General features: G+C 41.5%; 1 protein-coding gene across 3 annotated transcripts; it reads right to left on the bottom strand.

Moving 5' to 3' along the window:
- Positions 1-1763: 1763 nt before the first annotated feature.
- Positions 1764-8331, bottom strand: slitrk5 (SLIT and NTRK like family member 5). 3 transcript variants are annotated; one of them, XM_085264833.1, is made up of 2 exons: positions 7445-8331; positions 1764-5540 (listed from the first exon to the last, which is right to left on the bottom strand). In XM_085264833.1, exon 2 carries the CDS (start codon positions 5480-5482, stop codon positions 2855-2857), a length of 2628 nt encoding a protein of 875 aa, XP_085120959.1. In that variant the 5' UTR covers positions 5483-5540; positions 7445-8331; the 3' UTR covers positions 1764-2854. The 3 variants fall into 3 exon arrangements, with proteins under 3 accessions (XP_085120959.1, XP_085120961.1, XP_085120960.1); XM_085264835.1 differs by lacking the exon at positions 7445-8331 and adding an exon at positions 6447-6864; XM_085264834.1 differs by lacking the exon at positions 7445-8331 and adding an exon at positions 6216-6418.
- Positions 8332-22685: the final 14354 nt, after the last annotated feature.

Genomic DNA, 22685 nt, shown 5'->3' with positions numbered 1-22685 from the left:
ACGCAACCTCCACTTTAAGTGGAGCACGTATACACTGTCTTTATCTTCTTTAACTGAGTGCCCACCATAGTCTGATCTGGTCAGCCGATATATTGTTAACTGATCCATCCATCCATCTTCATCCGCTTATCCGAGGTCGGGTCGCGGGGGTAGCAGCCTAAGCAAAGAGGTCCAGACCTCCCTCTCCCCAGCCACCTCCTCCAGCTTGTCCGGGGGAATACCAAGGCGTTCCCAGGCCAGCCGAGAGATATAATCTCTCCAGCGTGTCCTGGGTCTGCCCCGGGGCCTCCTCCCGGTGGGACATGCCTGGAACACCTCGCCCAGGAGGCGCCCAGGGGGCATCCTTGCCAGATGCCCGAACCACCTCAGCTGGCTCCTTTCGATGTGGAGCAGCAGCTGCTCTACTCTAAGCCCCTCCCGGATGGCCGAACTTCTCACCCTATCTCTAAGGGAGAGGCCAGCCACCCTTCGGAGGAAGCTCATTTCCGCCGCTTGTATCCGCGATCTCGTTCTTTCGGTCACTACCCACAGCTCGTGGCCATAGGTGAGGGTAGGGACGTAGATCGACCGGTAAATTGAGAGCTTCGCTTTTACACTCAGCTCCCTCTTCACCACGACTGACCGGTGCAGCGTCCGCATTACTGCAGCCGCAGCCCCAATCCGTCTGTCGATCTCCAGCTCCCTTCTCCCATCACTCGCGAACAAGACCCCGAGATACTTGAACTCCTCCACTTGGGGCAGGAACTCATCCCCGACCCGGAGTGGGCACTCCACCCTTTTCCGGCTGAGAACCATGGCCTCAGATTTGGAGGTGCTGATCCTCATTCCCGCTGCGTTACACTCGGCTGCGAACCGCTCCAGTGCGAGCTGGAGGCCCTCACCCGATGAAGCCAACAGAACCACATCATCCGCAAAAATCAGAGATGAGATTCTGAGGCCACCAAAGCGAAAGCCCTCCGCCACTTGGCTGCGCCTAGAAATCCTGTCCATAAAAATTATGAACAGAACCGGAGACAAAGGGCAGCCTTGGCGGAGCCCATCACCCACCAGGAACGAGTCCGACTTATTGCCGGCAATGCGAACCAAGCTCTTGCAACGGTTGTATAGGGATTGAATGGCCCGTAGCAATGGGCCAGACACCCCATACTCGCGCAACACCTCCCACAGGACACCCCGAGGGACACGGTCGAATGCCTTCTCCAGGTCCACAAAACACATGTAGACTGGTTGGGCAAACTCCCATGCACCCTCAAGTATCCTCGAGAGGACAAAGAGCTGGTCCAGTGTTCCGCGACCAGGACGAAAACCGCATTGTTCCTCCTGTATCCGAGGTTCGACTAGCGGACGAACCCTCCTCTCCAGCACCCTGGCATAGACTTTCCCGGGGAGGCTGAGGAGTGTGATCCCCCTGTAGTTGGAACACACCCTCCGGTCCCCCTTCTTGAAGATGGGGACCACCACCCCGGTCTGCCAGTCCACAGGTACTGCCCCTGATCTCCACGCAACATTGCAGAGACGTGTCAACCAAGACAGCCCTACAACGTCCAGAGCCTTCAGGAACTCGGGGCGGACCTCATCGACACCAGGGGCTCTGCCACCAAGGAGTTGTTTAACTGCCTCAGTGACCTCGCCCCCGTTAACTGATTATGGCATAAAACAACTTTTAGCTGTTGGAAAACTCTCTTGATTTCACATCTAAAACCCACATGCTGAACCAAAAACCCAAATGGCCTCATTCCACCTTCAGTTTCCGCATAAGCACATTATATGAACCTGACATCATGTTTATTTGATGACAATAACATAGTTTGGTCAATATAGTGCAATAAGTGCAAAGCAATCAAAACAAAAGAAACCCATAATCGATAGAGAATTTGCCAATGCTCGTATAAAAATAGGTGTTACATTGATTAAAATGCCAGTATTACACAACATAATTAATACTTCAAATATCATTTATGAATTTTTGTTTTGATAACATATCAATCCTACATATTAAGAATGAATAGCCATATTCATTTTTAATATAATAATCTCCTTTATGAGAGCTCATTGAAGGCTAACTTGCCTTCCATTTCCAAAAAGTGCAGAAAGCATACAAAGACACTTCTTTTTTTCTTTTTTTTTTTTCATCTTCTTCAAATGACGCAGTCTGTTTTGGACATTGGGGTGTGCCACTTTCCGAGAAACAAAAGAAAAGAAAAACAAAAAAGGAAAAAGGAAAAAGAAAAGCCACTTTTACAATGCAGAGCTACAGTAAATGAAACTAGAAACATAAGCCTTTTTCCGGAGGATGATGGAGTATGATGACACAGGTAATACTGATGAAGAATCAAAAGTTTTGAAAAGACATGGCAGATTATATCAATAAATACTTACTTACAGACTACAGCAGAAAATAGTCCTACACAGTTTTGATGATCTGCTGTACAATGTGTTGGGTTTTTTTTTTTTTGTTGTTTGTTTGTTTTTTCTTGTATGTCCAGGTGTGATTTTTATAAACATTTCTTTTTCTGATTCACAATATATCGTATGTATGGTTATATTCCTGAAAATGAAGTTGGGTAAGATTTACCTGTACACTTACATTTTTGTGTGTTATTCAATCTTCACCATAGAAAAATAGATTTTGCATCATCAGTTAAGCAATTTTGTTCATCCATGTCTCGAGAAAGCTGTATCCATTCCTGTAATGTCATGTTTCTGAAATAAGAATAAGATTGTTCGGCACACCCCGTTTCAACTCTTTCTCTTTCGCTTGTTTGTATTTGTGCCAAGGCACCCTAGAAACTGAGCCACTGTTTCAAGGAGGGTCGAGAGAGAAAATGCTTCATTATGCTCACGACTCTGTTGCTCAGAACTGGCTAAAGGTGGTCTGTTTCTCAAGAACTTCGAGGTAATCAGGCTCAGACTGCAGTTTAGCTTTTAGCTCCAAATACTCATTCCTGTTGGGCTCGACATAAACAGTACTGGGTGCTGTGCCATAGAGCACTGTTTCTCTTATTCTCTCCGGGTGCAAGAACTGACGTCTGACATCAAAATTTGGGTTGTACGTGTACGACACGGGACCCGTATACTTGTACTCTAAATTGGCCCCTGCTGGGATTGACGGGATGGACTGGTGGGGTGACTGCTTATCGGGTTCAAGGATCCCTCTGAAGAAATGGTCTGCATCCTGCACAGGGGAAGGGTTTTCACGTGGCTCGATGGTGCTAACACTGTATGAAGGGCTCCTCATCGTACTACTGTCCCTCTCATCATCTGGGGTACTCCTGTATGTGACCTTGAGCTCATGGAGGTCACGGTAATCCTCCACTGTGTTCCCCTCCCTTGACCTGTAAATGGGATTTTTGCACATATGGCCCATTGGATGGGGGATATATTCATATACATGACCAGCCGGGGCCTTAACTTTAGGTCCAGAGCGGTTGCTGTAGAGGCTGTACTGCAGGTTAAAAGAGCTGACGTCGGAGTTGTTAGTGCTAGTACGGTCACTCTGTGACTTTTTACGCTTTTTCATGACCACAACAAAGAGCCCCGCAGCCACAAAGACAGACATGATGAAAACAAGCAGGAGGCTGAGGATGAGGACGGAGAGGGGGACGGTGCTGCCAGGGGGTTCCAACCTCCGAGTAGCACCTGTGGTGACAACGTGTTCGTCCATGGGCTCCTCCGTAGGTGGAGTTGGCGAGACATAGGCTTCGGAGTAATCTGGGCAGAGCTGCTCTGACGGGACAGAACGCAGGTCCATTCCTGTGTGGCGTTTTGGCGTCTTGCACACGACCTCATTAACCACAGTGCCTGCACTGAGCTGCTCGAGCCATATCTTCATCCCCACTATGTCGCAGGAGCATTCCCAGGGGTTCTCAAACAGATCTATCTGCAACAGCAGCTTGAGCTGATCCAAAACACCACTCACGGGGAGGTTTTGGAAATGGTTGTTACGCAGATTAAGCCTAGACAGGGAGAGGCTGGAAAAGATGCCCACAGGTAAAGTTTTCAGGAGGTTGTTGTTCAGGAAAAGCAGCTGCAGATTAGGGAGATAGCGGAAAGTGCCCGCATCGACCTCCTTGATTTTGTTGTACTCTAAATAAAGATATTGTAAGTTCTGCAAACCAAAAAACATTTCTCCTGTGAGCCTGTCCATGAGATTACCATTCAAATACAGCCTACGCAGGTTGGTTAAATCCCCAAAAGCCCGGTCGTGGATCAGAGTTATCCTGTTGTTTCCCAGGTGAAGCAAATCCAATCCAGTGGCGTCGACAAAATCTGATCTCCGCACCACAGGGATGTAATTTCCAGTGAGATACATTTTTTTAGGATTGTATGGCTTGGGTTTTAGGTCAGAAATGCTTTCAATCTTTCTCTCTTGGCAGTTGACATTTAACCCAATTTCAGATATCTGCAGATTACATGTGCAAGCAGTGGGGCAGTCCAAAGGCACAGGAGATTTGGTCTGAAAAGCAATGATGGGGCCATAGTTGTATGGATTGCCGCCTGGTATTCGGGAGGTGGGCTTTAACCTGGTTCTGTTCAATTGCCGTGTGCCCTTGGTAGGCCTGGAAGAAGACCTTAAAACAGCCGAGGAGGTGGCAGAGGCTGTGACAGCGGCTGGTGTGGTCTGATAGTATCCATTAGTGCTGCTAGGCGGCGCAGGCCTGACTGTGTCTTCTAGGGGTCTTCGTGGGCAGAGTTCCTGCTTTGACACCTCATCCAGGTCTCTTCCATGGAGCCTGAATGGCGTCTCGCACACCACTTCTCCCACCAGAGCTGTGTAAGCTATACTCTCCAGCCAAGCCTTCAGAGCAATGAGCTCGCAGGAGCAATTCCATGGATTCTCCTCCAGTTGTAATTCCACAACTTTGTCCATGTGCTCTAGGAGGCCAATATAGGGGAACATTTTTAAGCGGTTCCCTCTCAGATCCAAGTGCGTAAGGGGGACATTCCGGAAGATGTTGGGAGGAAGGGCAGAGAGCAGGTTGTCGTTCAGAATCATCACTGTTAGTTGGTGTAGTTTGCTCAGGGCGTTGGACTCTATGTTTGTGATGAAATTATAATCAATCTGTAGGTATTCCAAGCTCTCAAGTCCTTTAAAGGTTTCATCTCTCAGAACTTCTATCTTGTTGTTATTCAGGTGCAACCTTTTTAATCCCTGGAGTCCATTGAAGGCACCCGACTCTATCTCAGAGATATCATTGTTCCCCAAGTGCAGGATGGTCACCCCGGTGTAATTGATGAAATCATCGACCGACAGCTTCTTCAGGAGGTTCCCCGTGAGCAGGAGGTGGTACATGGAGTACTGGACAGGGCTGATCTCCGTCAGCCTGATGATCCCCCGGTTCTCGCAGCTCACCGTCAGGATCCCTTCCTTCTCCTCGCACGTGCACAGGTTTCGGCAGATCTCCCCATAATTGTCATACATCTCAACCAGCCTCAGAGATGATGCAATCAGAAGTATTATTTTTAGGATCCAGATATGCATTTTTCCTGGGAGAGGATGCCCCAGCTCACTCAAGTGCAGTACCAGTATGAGGTGTCATCTAAGGAGGGGAGAGAAAAGGACGAGTTGTGTTTTACACATCATGGGCACAGGTGCAATATTTACAGAAATGCAAATTTGCTCACTCAGAAGAGCCTAAAAGAGCAAACATTAGATGTATTCACACACATACACACGCACACACACACACACGCACACACGCACACATATTTTTCCAATATGCAGATGTGTTATGTCGGCATCATTTTGATTTTGAAAGTGGCAGAAAACAAGTTGCGTGTTTAACAACTACATGCATAAAGAATGTTGTATTTAAAGTAACACAAGTATCCGCTATTGGACGGTCACTGCGCATTTTTTGATAGCTCGCCTGAATTCCAATCCATCTTGTTAGAATAAGAAGAAGAAAAAGAAGAAGCTATCGCCATCCACCGTTTGCAGACTCGGAGATTCCAGTATTTGTTAACAGATGACAGTGGAAAAACGACAAACGACACTTCTTGTCAGGTAATCTCGAGTCTCATTCCTTGTGAGATGGGTGATTGTTGCATTTACGGTCTCTGTTATTATTATTATTATTATTATTATTATTATTATTATTATTATTATTATGTGTAAATGTTTGTTTGTTTGTCTTTTCCTTTGACGATTCAAACTCACATTAAAACCTCGAGGATGAACTCCTATCTCCGAACTACAAAGATACCTCACTCACCCCTCATACCCGACGACTTGGGGAAACTGTTGGATCCCTTCTCTCCACCTCCACAACATGAGGATGAAAGACGGGGGGGTGAGGGGGGGGGGTGTTTATTCCTGTGCTATGATTAAAAACCGTCCTCGGTGCGAATAAAAATAAAATGCCGGTTCCCTGATACCAATCGACAGGGACAAGCAGACAGTCCTCATCTCTGTAGAAAAATGGATACACATATATATATCCGACCTGCCATAGAAAATGTGAATATGAGCCTACAAGGCGACAGTCGCAGCCCTTCTTCTTCTTCTTCTTCTCCTTCTGCTGCTGCTGCTGCCCACGGGCGGAAAAAAGAGGAAAAAAAAGAAAAGAAAGATTGAAAAGAAAGAAAGGAGAGGAGTTGATCAAAGGCAAATCTCGCGGAGGATCTCTGATCCAAACTACATTTTGACGTGGAGTAGATAATTCTATAATCAAGTATTATGTATGGCATCTGCTATATAGAAGGTTACAGATCTCTCTCTCTTTCTCTCTCCCTCTCTCTCTCCGCCTCAGACGCGCGCGTGCACACACACGCGCGTGCACAGCAGACGCACACATTTGGGTCTGTGTGCGTTCCTTAAAAGAGCACAAAAGCCCACACATCGCTCCATAAATTCCCCCCCTCCTCCCAAAAATCAAAATAAAATAAATAAGCGCAATTTTAACGCACGCACACAGGTAGCCTACTCCACCACTGAGGTGTCAATCAAAATGTTTGAAATGTTTCAGTTTAACACCATTTCAAATAAATAAATAAATAAATATTTGTTTCTAAAAGCCAGGCTCACGGAAATAATGGAGATATAACTTGGAACGCCAGTGCATCAGCGCGCCTTGTCTTTGCAGAGCATCCGTGTGCGGATGCAGCAGGCTTTTTTAAAAAAACGGGATGCTCTAACTGGAGCGCAGAAATGCGGGCTCTGTGCTTGTTACTGGCACAGCGGCCGCAGACACCTTTCTTAAAAGCACCTTTAAATCCGGGATCAACTTCAGTAATGTGACTGAGGGTGGAAGCAGGTTTCAGCACCACGGAGAGATCCCCCCCCTCCACACACACACACACACACACCTATACACACTCACCCCTCCTCCTCCCAATAAAAAAAAGAACACGTTAAAAAGGCATAACGTCTCAGCTGAGACAAGCAGTTAAACCAAAAGAAAGGGGGGGGGGGGGGCAAGAAAATAAATCAGGATTTTCTTACCGTGCTGATTCCGGTAAACGCCAAAACATGCTGACAATCACGGCTGTGTCCGGTCTTTTCCCCCCAGCCTCAGTGAAAACATGGATTTCGTGATTTCACTGTCCGCCCTTCAGCCGGATGGTTAAAAAAATAAAAGAAAAAGGAGGAAAAGAAAAGAAAAGAAAGAGGAAAGAAAAAAAATCAAGTCAAGTCTCCGCGGTGTTTAGCTCCATAAACCAGGCATGGACGAGCGCGGGTAACGTTCTCTTTCACGCCGATGATGTGACAGCCTGCGCGGCGAAACGGGCTCCGGTGCTCTCCCAGCGCCGACTGAAATTAGCAGTGTCATCTCGGAAAAAGAGCCAAAACCAAAGTTGGAACATGGTCGGGAGGCGAGGGGGGCGAATAAAAACGCGGTAATCCCACATCAGACAGGACTTGCCGCATGCATTTTAACTGTGACTTTCATCCATGCGCACTGACGAAGGCTCAGAGAGAGGCACGAATCCCCCCCCACCCCTGTCTGCTGCCAGCGGTGCGGCTCCTACCAGTTTATGTATAGATCTGCCCAAGGTCTCTTTATTTCAATTGCCAGTGCGTCCAAATCGACCGGAGATCAATGTTCCTCCAGTTGCCTCCTCGGATGCGAGAATCCGATCCCCCCCCCTTTCCTCCTCTTCTCCTTCTTCTGTTTTCTGCAGTTCTGTTGCTCCTGCTCATAGGATATCCTATGTACGCGCGCGCTTCATCTTTCCACCCAGCGTTGTCAACTAGTGGAACTTGATCTCGGTTGGTTGGTGCAAACCAGCCCGTGCCCTGCAGCGAAGGACGTATTATGAAATAATTACCGTAGCATGGCAGTGAAAGTCACTCGTGAAAATGCATAAATCCCCCCCGATCTCAGAGACTGTCACAGCACGGAAATGAAAAGCAATTTAATGCGCGCAATAGTCTTTAAGGGGGGTGGTTTAGGAAGGGGAGGAGAGGGGGGGGGGGGGTGCAAGCTGTGGTAATGTGGAGGAGGCGGGCTGGTGGTGCTGGGGAGGGGTGATGATGATGATGTGTGTGTGTGTGTGTGTTGGGGATGGGGGGGGGGGGGTGGAAAAAGAGGGAGGCTGGAGGAAGAAGACCCGTAGAGGGCAGCATAATGATGAAAAAGGTTTCTTGGCAGGACTTGCATTCTCAGGCTGCACTTTGTAACTCGCTGTCTTTTGATTTAGCTGCAACAACCATTTGATTTGTCACTCAGCAGCCATTTAGCTGTTATCCACCAAGCCTTCCTCCACGCTTTTGAAAGTCACAGCTGGACACAGTGGGAGCTCTTCATTTGTCATTAAATGGCCACAGTACCCCCCTTGATTTCCTGTTTTTGAGAAGTTGGGAGAAGATGGCTGACACCCATCCTGAACTGCTGAAAAGAACATTCTTTGAGGCGCCATCAATATGAATTCTTGGCACTTCAGGAATGTATTAGCTGCACATTGTTATCCCCTTGCCTCCTTGTACTGGACTTGATCAACCAGCCAGTTATAGTGAACTCAAAGCAGAAAAGTCCAAAACTGCAGTACCACAAATGCCACTTGAGGCTTGCTTCAAAAGTGAGTCAACCCCCATAGACCCCCATGTTAAAAAGGCCCAACTTTAACATCTTTACAGCCTTCTAAAGTTTTTTGTAAGAGGGCAGCTGTAAGTGTTTATGTATACATGAACAATTATAAATCAAATCAAATCAAAATTTATTTATATAGCACATATTAAAACAACAGTGTTGACCATAGTGCTTCACAGTCAATAAAAACATGAGACAGTTAAAACAAACAATAAAAGAGGACAACAGACAATAGGTAACAACGCAACAAGCTAAAACAGCCAACTAGACAGAATCAAAAGCCAAAGTAAAATAAGTTTTAAGACGTAATTTAAAAGACTGGATAGACTCGGCAGTGCGAATATGAACGGGGAGGTTATTCCAGAGTCTGGGTGCCACGGATGCAAAGGCCCGGTCGCCTCTCGACTTCATTCGAGTCCTAGGTTGTGCTAGGAGCCTGTGGTTGGACGATCTAAGTGCTCTGTTGGGATTGTATGAATGGAGTAAATCAGAAAGATAACTGGGCGCTAAATTATTCAAAATATTAAAAGTGAACAAAAGAATTTTAAAATCTATACGATATTTAACAGGGAGCCAATGTAATTTGGCTAAAATTGGAGTTATGTGTTCATGAATTCTCGTACCTGTTAAAAGACGCGCAGCTGCATTTTGAATTAACCGGAGCCGGCAAAGAGAGGAGTGTTGGAGGCCCGAGTATAGGGAGTTACAGTAGTCCAATCTGGATGTAATAAATGCGTGGATAAGCTTTTCAAGGTCCTTTAAAGGAAGGAACAGCTTTGCTTTGGAAATCTGACGCAACTGGTAAAAGCTGTTTTTTACCACAGTGGACACCTGTTTCTCGAGTTTAAAAGAGCCATCCAGGAACACTCCGAGGTTTCTTACAGTGGAATTATAGTCTCTAAAGGTAAATTTACGGTGGGTCAGAGAGGTCAAATGAACTGCAACTCGTGAAAATTCCAGCAAGTAGAAAAACACAGCAAAAGCACACTAAGTACAACAAAAGTTGAATAAAACAGAACAGAAATCACAAAAAATTGAAAATAAATGCTGTAAAAGTCATAATTAAAAACTCAAAACAAAAAAGAAGTGTTTGTGGGGACACAATAACATGATGGACCAGCTGCAGAAGTGACAGAAACCAAAGCTAAAGAAGGACTGCTGTGAGACAGACACGTTTAAGAGAAGCAGTGTTCATCAGTGAGGCGGAAAACAATGCATAGTAACATGGTTTGTTACATATAATACTGAAAATACACATTTAGGCTACGTCCACACTAGATAGATTTGAAAACAGCGTTTTTGTCTGAAAACGCTCCACGTCCACACTAGCGTTTTCAGTCGTTGTCACAGAGTTGTGCGTCCACATTGAAATGGCCGAAAATGCTTACATTCCAGTATTGCGCATGCGTGAAATGCAAGAAGATTCCGCCTGCCTCATTTCTGTCTGCCGTTTATTTACTTTCCAGCTCTTTGAAACATCACGGCAAAATGTTGAGGAGAAGCACCAAGTTTTTTAAATGGACTAACAATGAGGTGGAGTTGTTGCTGCGAGTAACACAAAAGTACAAAGTTGCAAAAGTGAGTGAGAGTTAAAGAATTTGAAGAAAAGTTATCTGGAGCATGTACAGACTGATGTTAATCTTTAATAGGGCTGTCAAAATTGAGAGCAAACAAAACAACTGCTGTATAATGCCCCCCGCTATCTTAGTTTAATTGGTCACATGACTGCATCATATGAGTAACATGCGTCCTCGTTTTAGAAAGTCTCCGTTTTCGCTGTCCACACTGCGACGCAAAAGCACCGTTTTCAAATGTATGCGTTTTTCATGAGCGAAAACGGCGTCTCAGTGTGGACGGGAGGCCAAAATGGAACGAAAACGCAATAGTGTGGACGTAGCCTTACTGTTACTGTTAGCTTGTCACTTCTGTGTCCCCAAAAACACTTCACTTTTGTTTTGTTTGTTTTTTTGATGCCTTTTACAGTATTTTTTTGTTATTTCTGTTATGTTTTATTCAACTTATGCTGTATTTTGTGTGCTTTTGCAATGGTTTTCTGTCTGCTAGTCTTTTCTTAAGCTTGAGTGAATTTGACCTCTTAAGGCCACCATACAAATTCCAGACAGCTAGGCTTTACCAGCACCCATTGGAAGGTCGATGCAGAAATACCCTAATTATATTTTTATTTCCTTTTAGTTAAAGGTAGAGTAACATGTCTGGCTTGAAAAGGACATTTTTAATGCTGAATACAACTAAATGTTAATTTTTTAAGTAAAGTTGCCCCTCAGACTCAAGAACAAGGTTAAAGCAGGTTATGCTTTTTCATATTAGAGGTACAGCCCATCAAAAGCATTCAGAGTAAAAGGAAAAAATATTGATATTTATCTGCTTGTCATCAGTGTTTGTGCCCTGCACCCATTTTGCTAACAACCTATAGCATGCCATCCTGTGCTCTAAATACAGTGACCTCTTGCTCCTCAAACAATAACATGGAAGCAGTAATAATGCAAACACTGAGACTTAAAAACCCAAATCCACTGGGTGACATCAAGCTGACCGTGTTTCTCTTTTATATAAAGTGTTTATGAACTACCTGCATTTTTAAAAGCCATCACCATAACATCTTATAACATCTATTGATATGGCAGGGCAAATTCCTCATTAAGACAACCTTTAACCTTAGATTAAGTGGGTATTAAAAATGTAGCAGACAATTCAGCTAAAGCAAACACATCACATCTCTTTATGGACCCTTCTTTGGATTAAGCTCCTAGTCCTAGAAATCACACATTTGCAAGAGATCTGCATTGAAAGAAATGAATTTACTCTAGGATTAGGTTTAATCCAGTTTTGCACCCAATACGCTAATGCTGCTGTGTCGCTATAAGTGTTCTGTATTTTAGCAAACTCGTGGCTTATTTGCCCTTTCTTGAAGAAGCAATTCAAGTCAAAGCCACAGCTGCCCTCTTACCCTCTTGCTGTGGAACAAGAAACTTTAGAAGCACTTAACTAAAGCCTAAAAAGAAAATCGAATTAAATCTAGCATATGGTGGGTCGCCATGTCCAAAGAGATTTCCCACTTAGTCAGTATTGTGTGGTAATAAGTCAACTCTTATGCTCTCTTTAGCATGCAGGGAACGACAATAAGCGGATGTGGCATCCATGCCGCCTTCTCAGAATTAACCGTGGAGATGCTTTGAATTATCTTAAAGTCTCTAGCTCTGTAATCGTATTAAGAGTGGTCTATCCTGTGGGGATAGACAAATCAGTATCTATGGAACCCCAGCTGGAATACAACGATGGAAAAAAAACTAATGCGGCAGGGTTTTTGCTTCCTTCCTCTGGAAAGGACTATGGCAGGCTCCCCTGAGAGGCATCATGGCATCATAGCAAGGGGGTGTAGCTGTCCTAAATTATTTTTTGCCTTAAATGACTTTGTGTATCGCTGATGGGAGAGCTAGATAGAGGGAGAGTGCTAGATAGCTTCAATAAAGTATGGTGGTCACAGTATGTGTGTGGACGTATCTTTAAATATGATCACATTTTCATCAGCACGCACCGGCGTGTGTCAGGGAACATTTCTGTGGGCAAACACATATGTTACCATCTGTGTGTGTGGCTGTTAATCGCTGCTTGACACAGGCTAATGGGGTTCATACAAACATAAAAGCTATTACCATAGATCTGTAGCATAAAGCACATTGTACTGTAATATAGGTTTGGAATAAATAGGCAAGATATCAAATGCAAATTAAAGTTCACGCTATTGTGTATAGTCAGCATGCTGTAAATAGTTATAGAAACACATTTAATATATTTAATATCTATTTGAAAATGGTACAGAAAAATGCAAAAAAAAAAAATCAACATAATTTTGCTCATTAGATGCCCACAAATGCTTGAAATATTGATTCACAAGGAATAAATAATGAATAATGTTTAAGAAAAGATGCCATATCATAATTTTTTCATGTGTTTACATTATTTTCATCAGTGGGTTCACATGGAACAAAGATTTGGAAACTTAAATCTTAGCACAGCATTGGATATCATCTTGTGTTGCTGCTGCCCATATTTAGACTGTGAATGCACACCTCAGACTAATGAACTACATCTGGTTAATAAGAACATTTGTAACTCCTGCCAAGTTAATGTATTATCAGATATTCTGGTAGTAGATACAGATTAAAACACTTTGGTAATATTGTAGGTCAGGGCATAATGATGGCTTTGATTCTTGGAATCAAAGCTGTGCTGACATAATTTTTTATATTTAAAATGATAAAAATCAAACAATTTGATCAGTTTAATAGTGTAAGCAACATGTTCCAGTTACGTGGTGTCATTTCATTTCTTCTTTCTTATGTAAACATTTGATAACTAAGAAGCTCAATTTGACATCAAAAATTTGCCATTGTTAGTAGATGTAGTTTTAATTTAATTTTTAATTTTTTTTTATTTTCACAATGTGCCAGAATAAATTCAATGGCTAACAAGTCCAGACTACATGTATGGCAGTTTAGGTCCTGTTATCCATGCTGAAGTAAAGAACAGAATAGGGTTTAGCATTGTATTGCCTTTCCTCTCTATAGAGTGCTTAAACACTTGTATACATATCTTTCAGCATTAATGGTGCCTTCACAGTTATGCAGGTTACTCATGCTGGTGTTGTCACCACATAATGCTTGATAGAGTTGAACTATGTGCTGAAAACAGGCTGGGTTCTCAGTCTTCTCTTTAGCTGGAGTATGCAGCAGTCATCATTTCCAAAAATAGTTTAATGATATTCTTAATCTTATAAGGTCAAAGCACAAGCTAGTCCTAGAGAACTATCCATAACTCTATATGATAGAGGAAAGTAAGAATAAAAATATTTCTTGGTTTTGTATTTATGTTGCTGTTTTGGGACCCTGATTGACAGGACTTTGGAGAGAACTTTTCAAAAGCCAAAGATATCATGTTGTTGGGAGGGACATAATCATCTTTAATCTTAGATGAGAATTTAAACCTTTGAGGCATAAATTATTAAAACATTTGCCAGGCAGAATGTCTTTTACAGAGAGGTGAAACCCTCCCTATCTTTACTTTTGAAATATTGGTCTTTTTTTTTTTATAACAAATCATACTAGTAATTAATCCAAATGGATATTAGACTTTTTTCTAATGTGTTTCACAACACTGAATGTCCACAACCTTCAAAATGAAAGTTTATTTCTAACAAAAACAGAAAAAGATCTCAGTTTGAATGTTGAAATGCCATCTTTGACACGGTGTGGCAATCTTTCAGGAAAATGGGAAGAAATGTTGCTACCTTATATTTAATTTGACATAGATTTATAACGACTGAGCTTTGCATATTTCTTTCCAGGAAACAAGACTGAACTTTTTGTTTCATTGGACCAAAAAAAGAGGGGGTTATTCAAAGAAGTGCTGATCACAATAATCATAAATTCATTGTGTTTTTATGCACTTCACACACTTCAGTCTTACTGTGTTCTGGACTTGGCTGTCTGTGATATCAGAGAAAAAGCCTTCTGGTAGTCAGGCTATGAGCCAAAAGCAGTGGGTAGAGGAAATAATGAAATGTGCCTAAAAGAAAACATCTCTTTGGGGATATACACTATTGGTTGTTCTTTCCAATTTGACATTTTACATTTTATCCCCTTCCATTTAAAGAAAAAGATTTCAGTCAGTGTTTTAATGTGCTGACTTGTTTGTCAGTGTATACAAGTGGATGTTAACTCTGAATAATTTCCTTTTCTGGGTCTGGAGATTTGTTAATGCAGTACATGACATCAGACAAACACTAAGTAATAAAATACTGCATTTATGTGCAATATAGCTGTAAATTAAACGAGTGAGATGCTTAACATTAAAGCAACCTCATCATTTAGGCTTACATTATTTTAAGGCAATTCTGACTGTTTCCCTTAATAGAAATCAAATTATTTTGTCAGCAGAGAGCCTGATATGGATTGTGGTATGATTAACTTATGAAGTCTCATCTGACTTGCATGTCCAGAGGCCAATTGGTGCTGCTAGCAATTTCCGTTATAACCCAGTAGGTCTAGAACAGGTCTTCGGGGCCAGGATCCATTCAAAAACCTGATAATGTGAAATTAAAAAAACAATTTCACTTTGACAGTACAATCCAACTGGCACATCTCCTCTGCTGATAACAAGATGCAGTCCAGAAATTGCTTTACATAAACAACCTTGGATGTAGTTTTTGGCCCTGTAATGGAACGAAGGCTAATGAGACAAGCTTGGATGGATAGGATGTGGAAGCAAAAGCGTTTTGTTGCTTTCTGCTAGTGTCACTCCACCAATCACACCACTAAATGGTTTCAGTCCTTGCTGTGCCACATTTAATGCAACTGCCATCAAAGCTACAGTACAAGCCCATTTTCTGCTTTTTGGAAGCTATATTTAACATATACAAAAAACATATTAACATTAATAATGTGTGGCTAGCCCACAAAATGCCTCTTGATGTTTCTTACTGAAATATATTAATTGAAGACATTTTAGAAGCTGTCCTTGAACAGTTTTACAGCTGATAAACTTTATATTGATGCTTTTGATGTGATGGCGGCAAGAACTGCAGTTTGCATGCAATAAATAAGAGTGAAAATTACATAGCAGTACTATCAGAAATAGTACTGGCTTTAAAAACTCAAGGATAACTCTTAATTCTCAGGTAGCCAGTTATTTTAAATAGTTACATTTTATCTCCAAGAAAAAAATCATGCTAATTTGTCACGACCACTACATATTTTTTTTTTCCATAGCACAGTTGGAACTCTTTTTTTCTATTAATTCTAATCCCCAACATCGCCTTCAAAGTACAAGACACCACCTCCGCCATGTTTTACTGATTGCTGTAGACTCTTGTACCTCTGAGCTGAGCTGACGTTCTCCTACTGATGTTTTGAACCACAAATTTGCACAGTACTGTAAAGGAATCCAAACTTTTCATAGTTCCAGACAGAACTGATGTCTAATATGAGAGTACTGTGTCTAGGTTCAGTGATGTGGTCTAGGCAATATAAAACGCCATAGCTGTTCTGCTGTTTGAGAATATCCACCTGATATCACAGAATACCTCCAACCACAAGGGTGAGGAAATTCTGTTTCATGAGTCAGGTCACTAAACAAACAAACTGCTTGAGAAGTTGATAATTCAGCAAGTCGATTCAATAGCCGACAGACCTCCTCTCTCCAGAAACATGCATCTGGAGATATGGCTTCCACGTAACAGTGTAGGGCTCACACTGAAGCACAAGATTCAATAATGGACCTCAGAAAAAACAGGTTACAACTGTGTGTGTTTTCTTTTACTGAGTGGTAATGAACATTGCCTCACACATCCTTTTCTGTAAGTTCACCTTGGCAAAATAATGGGTTAGAGTACCGAACCACTTCAAGCAACACGAGACTGAGTCTCAGAAACTTAAAAACGTTGTTTTGCTTCTAAAAGTAGCAAATATGGTCTCAGTACATATTGTTAAATTATATGATATTAAATAGGCATGTTCAGATGGATTTTCTGAGGACAAAAAAATGTTTTTCTAAGAAAAAAAGGGGGACTCCTGAACCCGCTGTAATCTACAGTAATTTCCTTTTATGCTCACATTGATATATCAGACTTTCACCTTTGTGTCTTGAGCATGTTTTTTTCGTCATGGGGTCAAACTAGATTTATAAATTCTACAAGAAAGAATGAGAAAAAAACTGGAAAACTCCACAAAACAGATTTTCTTATTGGTCATTTTCAAACTGATGTAGCATAACTTCAGGCATTACTTTTCAGAAGCTGATGTAATTTTTTTTATCCTTATATATCTGTGGGCCTTCTTCTCCTAACAAGGTGGGGAAAGTATTAGAAATTGTTAAATGTCATGTAGTGATAGTTTTTTCCTCTTATAGTGGTAATAACTGCATTAAAATTGGCTTCAGTCAAATGAAATATTTTCAGTGCCATTATGACAGTTGATATCATTTGCACTTATTCTGTGGCAACGTTACCTGTCGATGGCACGGTCTCTAATGAAAGGCATTGGAGCTAAAGCCTGAGCATTCATCACAGCTCCGGATGATGTAGAGCTCTGGTGTGAGTTCCCACCAAAGAGCGGGAGCACAGCTGCTCTGACAGACATGATTGATGGCCAAAGCAGCATGGTAGGGTTGCACAGGGAGCCCTTTCCTTTGTTTTTCCCCGTGACTTGGCACGAGCCGGCCTTAGCAAGGTAATTTAAAAATGTTGAATCGGTAACATGCAAACTTAACCAGAGGCTTTAATGAAATGAGCTGCTGACAATGCGATAAGTGCATCCTCCATGTATCAGGGAGTGGATGGGATTGACTTATTAGCTCCCCGCACAGAGGAACAAAAGCAGTGAACCATAACCAAGTCTAGTCCATTCATTTGACTGGAGTCAGCAAGCATGAAGGCATTTAAGGTTATGGGAGCACTTTAGGGTTTGATGCACAGGCAACAAACTATGCCTTTGTAAGTTTAACTGTCTAGTCAGTCAGTTAATCATTCTGTCAAGAAATCAGTCATTAGCAAGCTAAATCCACGTCTGTGCTTTTAAGATGCTTGGATCATTATTATTTCACTCTGAAAGGGTAGCTACGAGGAGCAGTATTTCCAGTCCAGCAAATACACTATATAAACTCTAAGTCTGCACAGCGGTGTGTTAAAAAACTCCCTGGGAGCTGGTCATTTTTAGCAGGTACAGACAAGTTAAAAGGGAAATTATCAGAGCCACTACCAGTCAGGGTAAGATATGGTTGGAATTTGCAAAGCAAATATATCTTAGTAAAGTAAATATTTCACCCTGTGCAGGGAGAATGTTCTTCTTCCTTCTTTTTTTTCTTTTCATTTTTTCTTTACCGCAGATAAAAACATAGTCAGATTGTGGCTCCATATTTTTTTTTAAACGTATTCTACACACATCTACCTGTCCAACTAAAAAGCAATGCACTCGTATGCATACCGTGCATATATGTGTTGTCTTCACTCACATTTATAGTTGCTTCACTTGCTAGAATGGTTTAAGATCTGTCTGATCATTACATACAGCCCTCATTACTTGGCTGTTACAGTGAAGCTGATGGAAAGGCAGTTGTCATTTCATCCGTATGTCACAATGTTCACATTTGGAACCAGTGGACTTACATCTTATATGTGGAACACAGGAATAATACACAAGGAGCTAGCAGGACACAGGGCAACACACGAGGGCAGGATATAAGAAAGTAAAACTAACTGAAATGAATGAAGACTAAGTGACTAAAAAAGTCCAACAATAAAACAGAGACATGAACAAGTGACACTGAAGAGTGGCAATAAGATGAGGCACCACACTGTAGAGCTAGTCATTTAAATAAATCTGCCTTTGCTGTTTAAACCCAGAGATAAACTTTGTTTTTATGTTACAATGTTTCATTTTTATTTTAAATTGAAATTCAACACTGCGTTATTTGCATTTTCCACTATTATGTGAAGACCTGGAGGGATCAGGTTAGGTGAGGCCTTTTTTGGAACATGACGACCTTTTTCTGTTTGGCATCTTCTCTTCTGCTTCTTTGGATTCCTCAAGGACAGCCTGGCTGCTTGTTGATAGTAAAGCAACACACTCTGTTCCTTTATCTGGAGGGTAGAAGTAGGAGGGGGTACAAGACAACTTGCTATCAAATGGTAAAACCTTAGTGTAGGGATAGGCATACCTTCCGCGCCATGCACCAATTTCTCTTCTTCATGATTTTAAACATTTCAGTATGATTTACAGTTTTTACATTTAGCTGAATCTGGTGTCATGATAATTTCTACAGCAAATTCCCAGAAACAGAAAGAGACAATCTGCCCAGGGTTAGAACTATTTATTTATGAAGGAAAAATATACATAAATAAATGCTTAAATATAATTAAACTGTGATTCTTTGGACTTTGGTCAGCTTTAGTCCACCTACTAGCAACAGCAAACTACCACCTGTCTCATTCTGGTATTGCTTAGATTCAAGTCAGTCAGGCCTAGAGACTGAAACTGGTCAGCAACCATCAACTACCAGTTGCCAAACAAAATATGTATTCCATGAGTGGTTAGCAAGTGGTTGCTGGAGGGTGCTAGCAGTCAAGATAAAATCCATCACTAAAGCTTCATTCACTTAGCCACTGAAACTGTACACTCCCATATTGAAATAAATAGTAAAAACTTATATGATTTACTCATGAAAGTGGCCACTTTCTCATTACTTTCATATATTGTTTTAGTAAGTATCCAAAACATACAAGTTTCATTTATATAATTTTTCAAGGGCTCTTATATCTGTTTTCACTCTTTTATGCTTTTCATACAAGTTTCACACAAGACAGATAAAAACTTTATAAGATTTATATGTATCTTTTCCATATGGGTTGACCCTGTGGATACTGCTATTCACTAGGGGAAAGTGTGTGGTGGTTGTTGAAGGTTGCTGTCAGTCACTAGTGTAAAATTGGTGACAAAGAGGTACATGGTACTACATCAAAAAGCTTCTTTCGATTGCAGTGGTTGCTAACATGTTGCTACAATCGTCAGTAGCTTGCATGGAGGACACTAGCAAACTCCTGCATGGGGAGGACAAAATATTAAGAACACTTTTAAACATTATTATAAGGGTAACAATATCTATCGACTTTACCCTGAGTAATAGAGAATGTAGGATAAATTTTTGAACACCTGAAGAAAAAGAACTGGTGAAAGAGGTAGATGCAAAGCCACGTGGGGCTTTAAAAAGCTGGCAGTGTCTATTTTTATTCCTCATTATCAAAACAGCCATTGACTGAGCATTTTTTTTCCACATGCTCCATCTTTGCTCACTTGCAAATACTTTACAAATGATTAATAAAGATTGCAAAATTTCAGGTTTTTTGAATGTTACGCTGTGATGTGTGCAATTATTTCACAAATAACAAAGTGAGAAACAAAGTAAAAAATTATAAATTGTGGTTCTTAAGAAATAAATAATTGGTGCCATGCTGCTAATTCAGGGGCCACATTCATTGGTGCGCAGCATATGAGGTGTATTACCTAAAACAAGGCTGTCTTTTTTTTAAGTTGTGGCTAATCATCTTGACTGCACTTTCTTCCATTTCAAATTAAAAATCACTGCTGGATTTTAATCTTTGAGTGAACAGGCGAGGGAAAGAGGGGGCAAGGCTTGCCAAGCCAATTAGGCAGGCAATAATGGATCTGCAAGTCACTAGAGGAACCATTTGCCCTCTGTTCAAATAGTCAAGATAATTACAGTTTATTCAAAAAATACGAATGAGAATATCAGCATGTACAAATCAATTCAGTTAGCCTCCTTCTTTCATATGCGTCGAATCAGAAGTCAGATGAAGTGACACAGGCGTCTTTTGGTTTCCAGCTCTCTCTGCCTCAATATTTCAGCACCCTTGATGCTTTGACATTTCCCTCTAATAGGGAGACAGCACAAAAGGAAGCTGTTGGCTCCAACCTTTTGACATGAACTCAAAAACAGTACTTCCTAACAATTAGCAGTGTTTCAGTGCTCCACTATTCAAGCTAGACTAACAACAAAAGCAACTGTGTTGTTGAATTCAGAGACGATTCAGGTGCCAAACCACTTTTTTCCATATGCTTTAATGATTAACCAGCTTGATGTTCCATCAGATCTGTCTGTTCCAAGTATTCCACCTTAAATCTCTCAAGTAACGTTAAAGGTTTTGTGTGCATCACAGCACTTCCTTCTTTCTCTTTTTATCCCTTTGTTTTTTCACCCCAGTGCTGTCTTTACTGACGCAGTGTGAAGTACCAGAGGCTTCGCAGCAGCTAGTGAAGGCTGAAAGATTGTGCGGTGGCTGGGCAGGGCCTGACAGTCTGGGCACTGGATCAGTCAGTGGATTTGGGCCTGGTGGCTGGTGGCTAAAGCTATCCCCTAGGTGCACTGACTTGCTGACTTGCTTCATACTGGAACCAAGCTACTATGTATGGTTGTGTGTATTTGTGTGCATCAGTATGCCTATGTATGTGGACTCTGGATTTGTTTGGCCCCTTGTGGACTCCCGGATGGCCTAGAAGGCGACTGCAAACAAAATAAAACTCCTATGTCCTAGAAAAAGAAATTTTGCACATTCAGTACATTAGTGGCTTTGTATCATACACTGTTTTCTTTAACAGACATGAGCCTTTGTCTATGGAAAACTGTGCAATTTTGTCCTATATACATGTGGATCTCAAACTACTTTTTCATTTTTGCTAAGAACTAAACTCTTATTACCAGACTGTCAAATACAGCTGTTTTTTTTAAAGCCAATGTTGTGCCGATGATAGAAACAATGTGACCTTTGAGAGCTTGCCTTGAACGTGACTCCAAGGTATCCTTTACAAGCAATGATATTTAATGACAAAGTGATTCGGTTAATGTAGTGAAAGAGGATATTATAACCTAAATCCCAACATTTTCCTAAAATTAACCAAGTAATTTCAGTTTTTCTGGGTTTATAAAACCAAATCCATATAAAAAAAATTGGAAGAAAGGATTTGTGATAGGATAGGTCAGGAAGAAAAAAAATATCATTATTAGTTACTAAATAGAGGGAAAGTGGTGGAATTAAATAAGTTTGTGTTTTCCTATTCCCTATTGAACATGTTATTTATTATGATTATCATTTTTTCCACATGTCTTGTTTTTCAGCTTTAGTGGTTAATCCTTAACAAGTACTTTCGATGTCAAAACCTAACCAATGATTAAAATCAAAAGTTTAAAGAGTGTGAAAATGGATGAACCACAAACTGGCTTTACTCAGCCTCTCCATTCTCCATATGCAGACTTTGCTGGTCTTTAAAGCAGAACTAACATTTCTCTCATCTCTGTATTGTTGCAACAGTGGATGCTCACATCTAACATGGGTAAGGTTTTTTTTTTATTTTTTATTAAAGTGCAATCTTGTGAGCCTAAGGTTTCACGTTGCTCTAAACATTCATTTTTGAGCTGTTTCTTCTACTCTTGGCCCTTTTTGATGTAAACAAAAATAAAAAATTCTGGATTAAATATTAAAAACATCCAATGTTTAAGTCCCGACGACCTGCTGTACCAACCGGTCTTTTTGCAAGGAGCAGCCAAAATTTGATTTAAGGGGATGGTGCCTTACACAGAGATGAGCTAAAAGAAAGGCTTGTTTCAGAGTTGATGAACTGAGGAGCTGCGCCAAGGCCTATTACCATATAAATATTCTTGAACTGTGAATTCTAGTATCCTAAAATAAAAACTTAAAGCACCTTTATGAATGTCTCTGCAGTGCCAGTGGAATTTGAGAGATCAACAATATTTAATTTGCTTTAGAAAAAAAAAATACATCCAAGGTGTATGCAATTGTGTTACGTTCCCCTGAGGGGTCTAGGCGGTGAGGGGGAAGTAACAAAAGGTGTCCAGGTCAGAAAAAGGAGTCAAGGAGGCAAAAGGGTTAAATTAAAGAGTTTTATTAAAGTAGCTCAACTAAGAGAGACGGACAAGCCGTTATCACCATAAAACACCAACAAAACTCAGGCGTTGGTCAAATAAAGCAAAAAGTCAAAAGGAAAGCGCAGCTCACTAGCTGGACAACCACACTACACAGCTCACTAGCTGGACAACCACACTACA

This window comes from Mchenga conophoros, linkage group LG23 (assembly GCF_057382185.1).
Source record: "Mchenga conophoros isolate Kocher_MC1m ecotype Shallow Benthic linkage group LG23, M_conophoros_male_GT1.1, whole genome shotgun sequence".
Taxonomy (NCBI): Eukaryota; Metazoa; Chordata; class Actinopteri; order Cichliformes; family Cichlidae; genus Mchenga; species Mchenga conophoros.
Note: the sequence above shows the minus strand (reverse complement) of the source record. Positions and strands in the feature narration are given on the sequence as shown.

Excerpts from the sequence above, each read along its gene's own strand:
- slitrk5 (XM_085264833.1), bottom strand. The coding sequence starts at position 5,482 with ATGCATATCTGGATCCTAAAAATAATACTTCTGATTGCATCATCTCTG.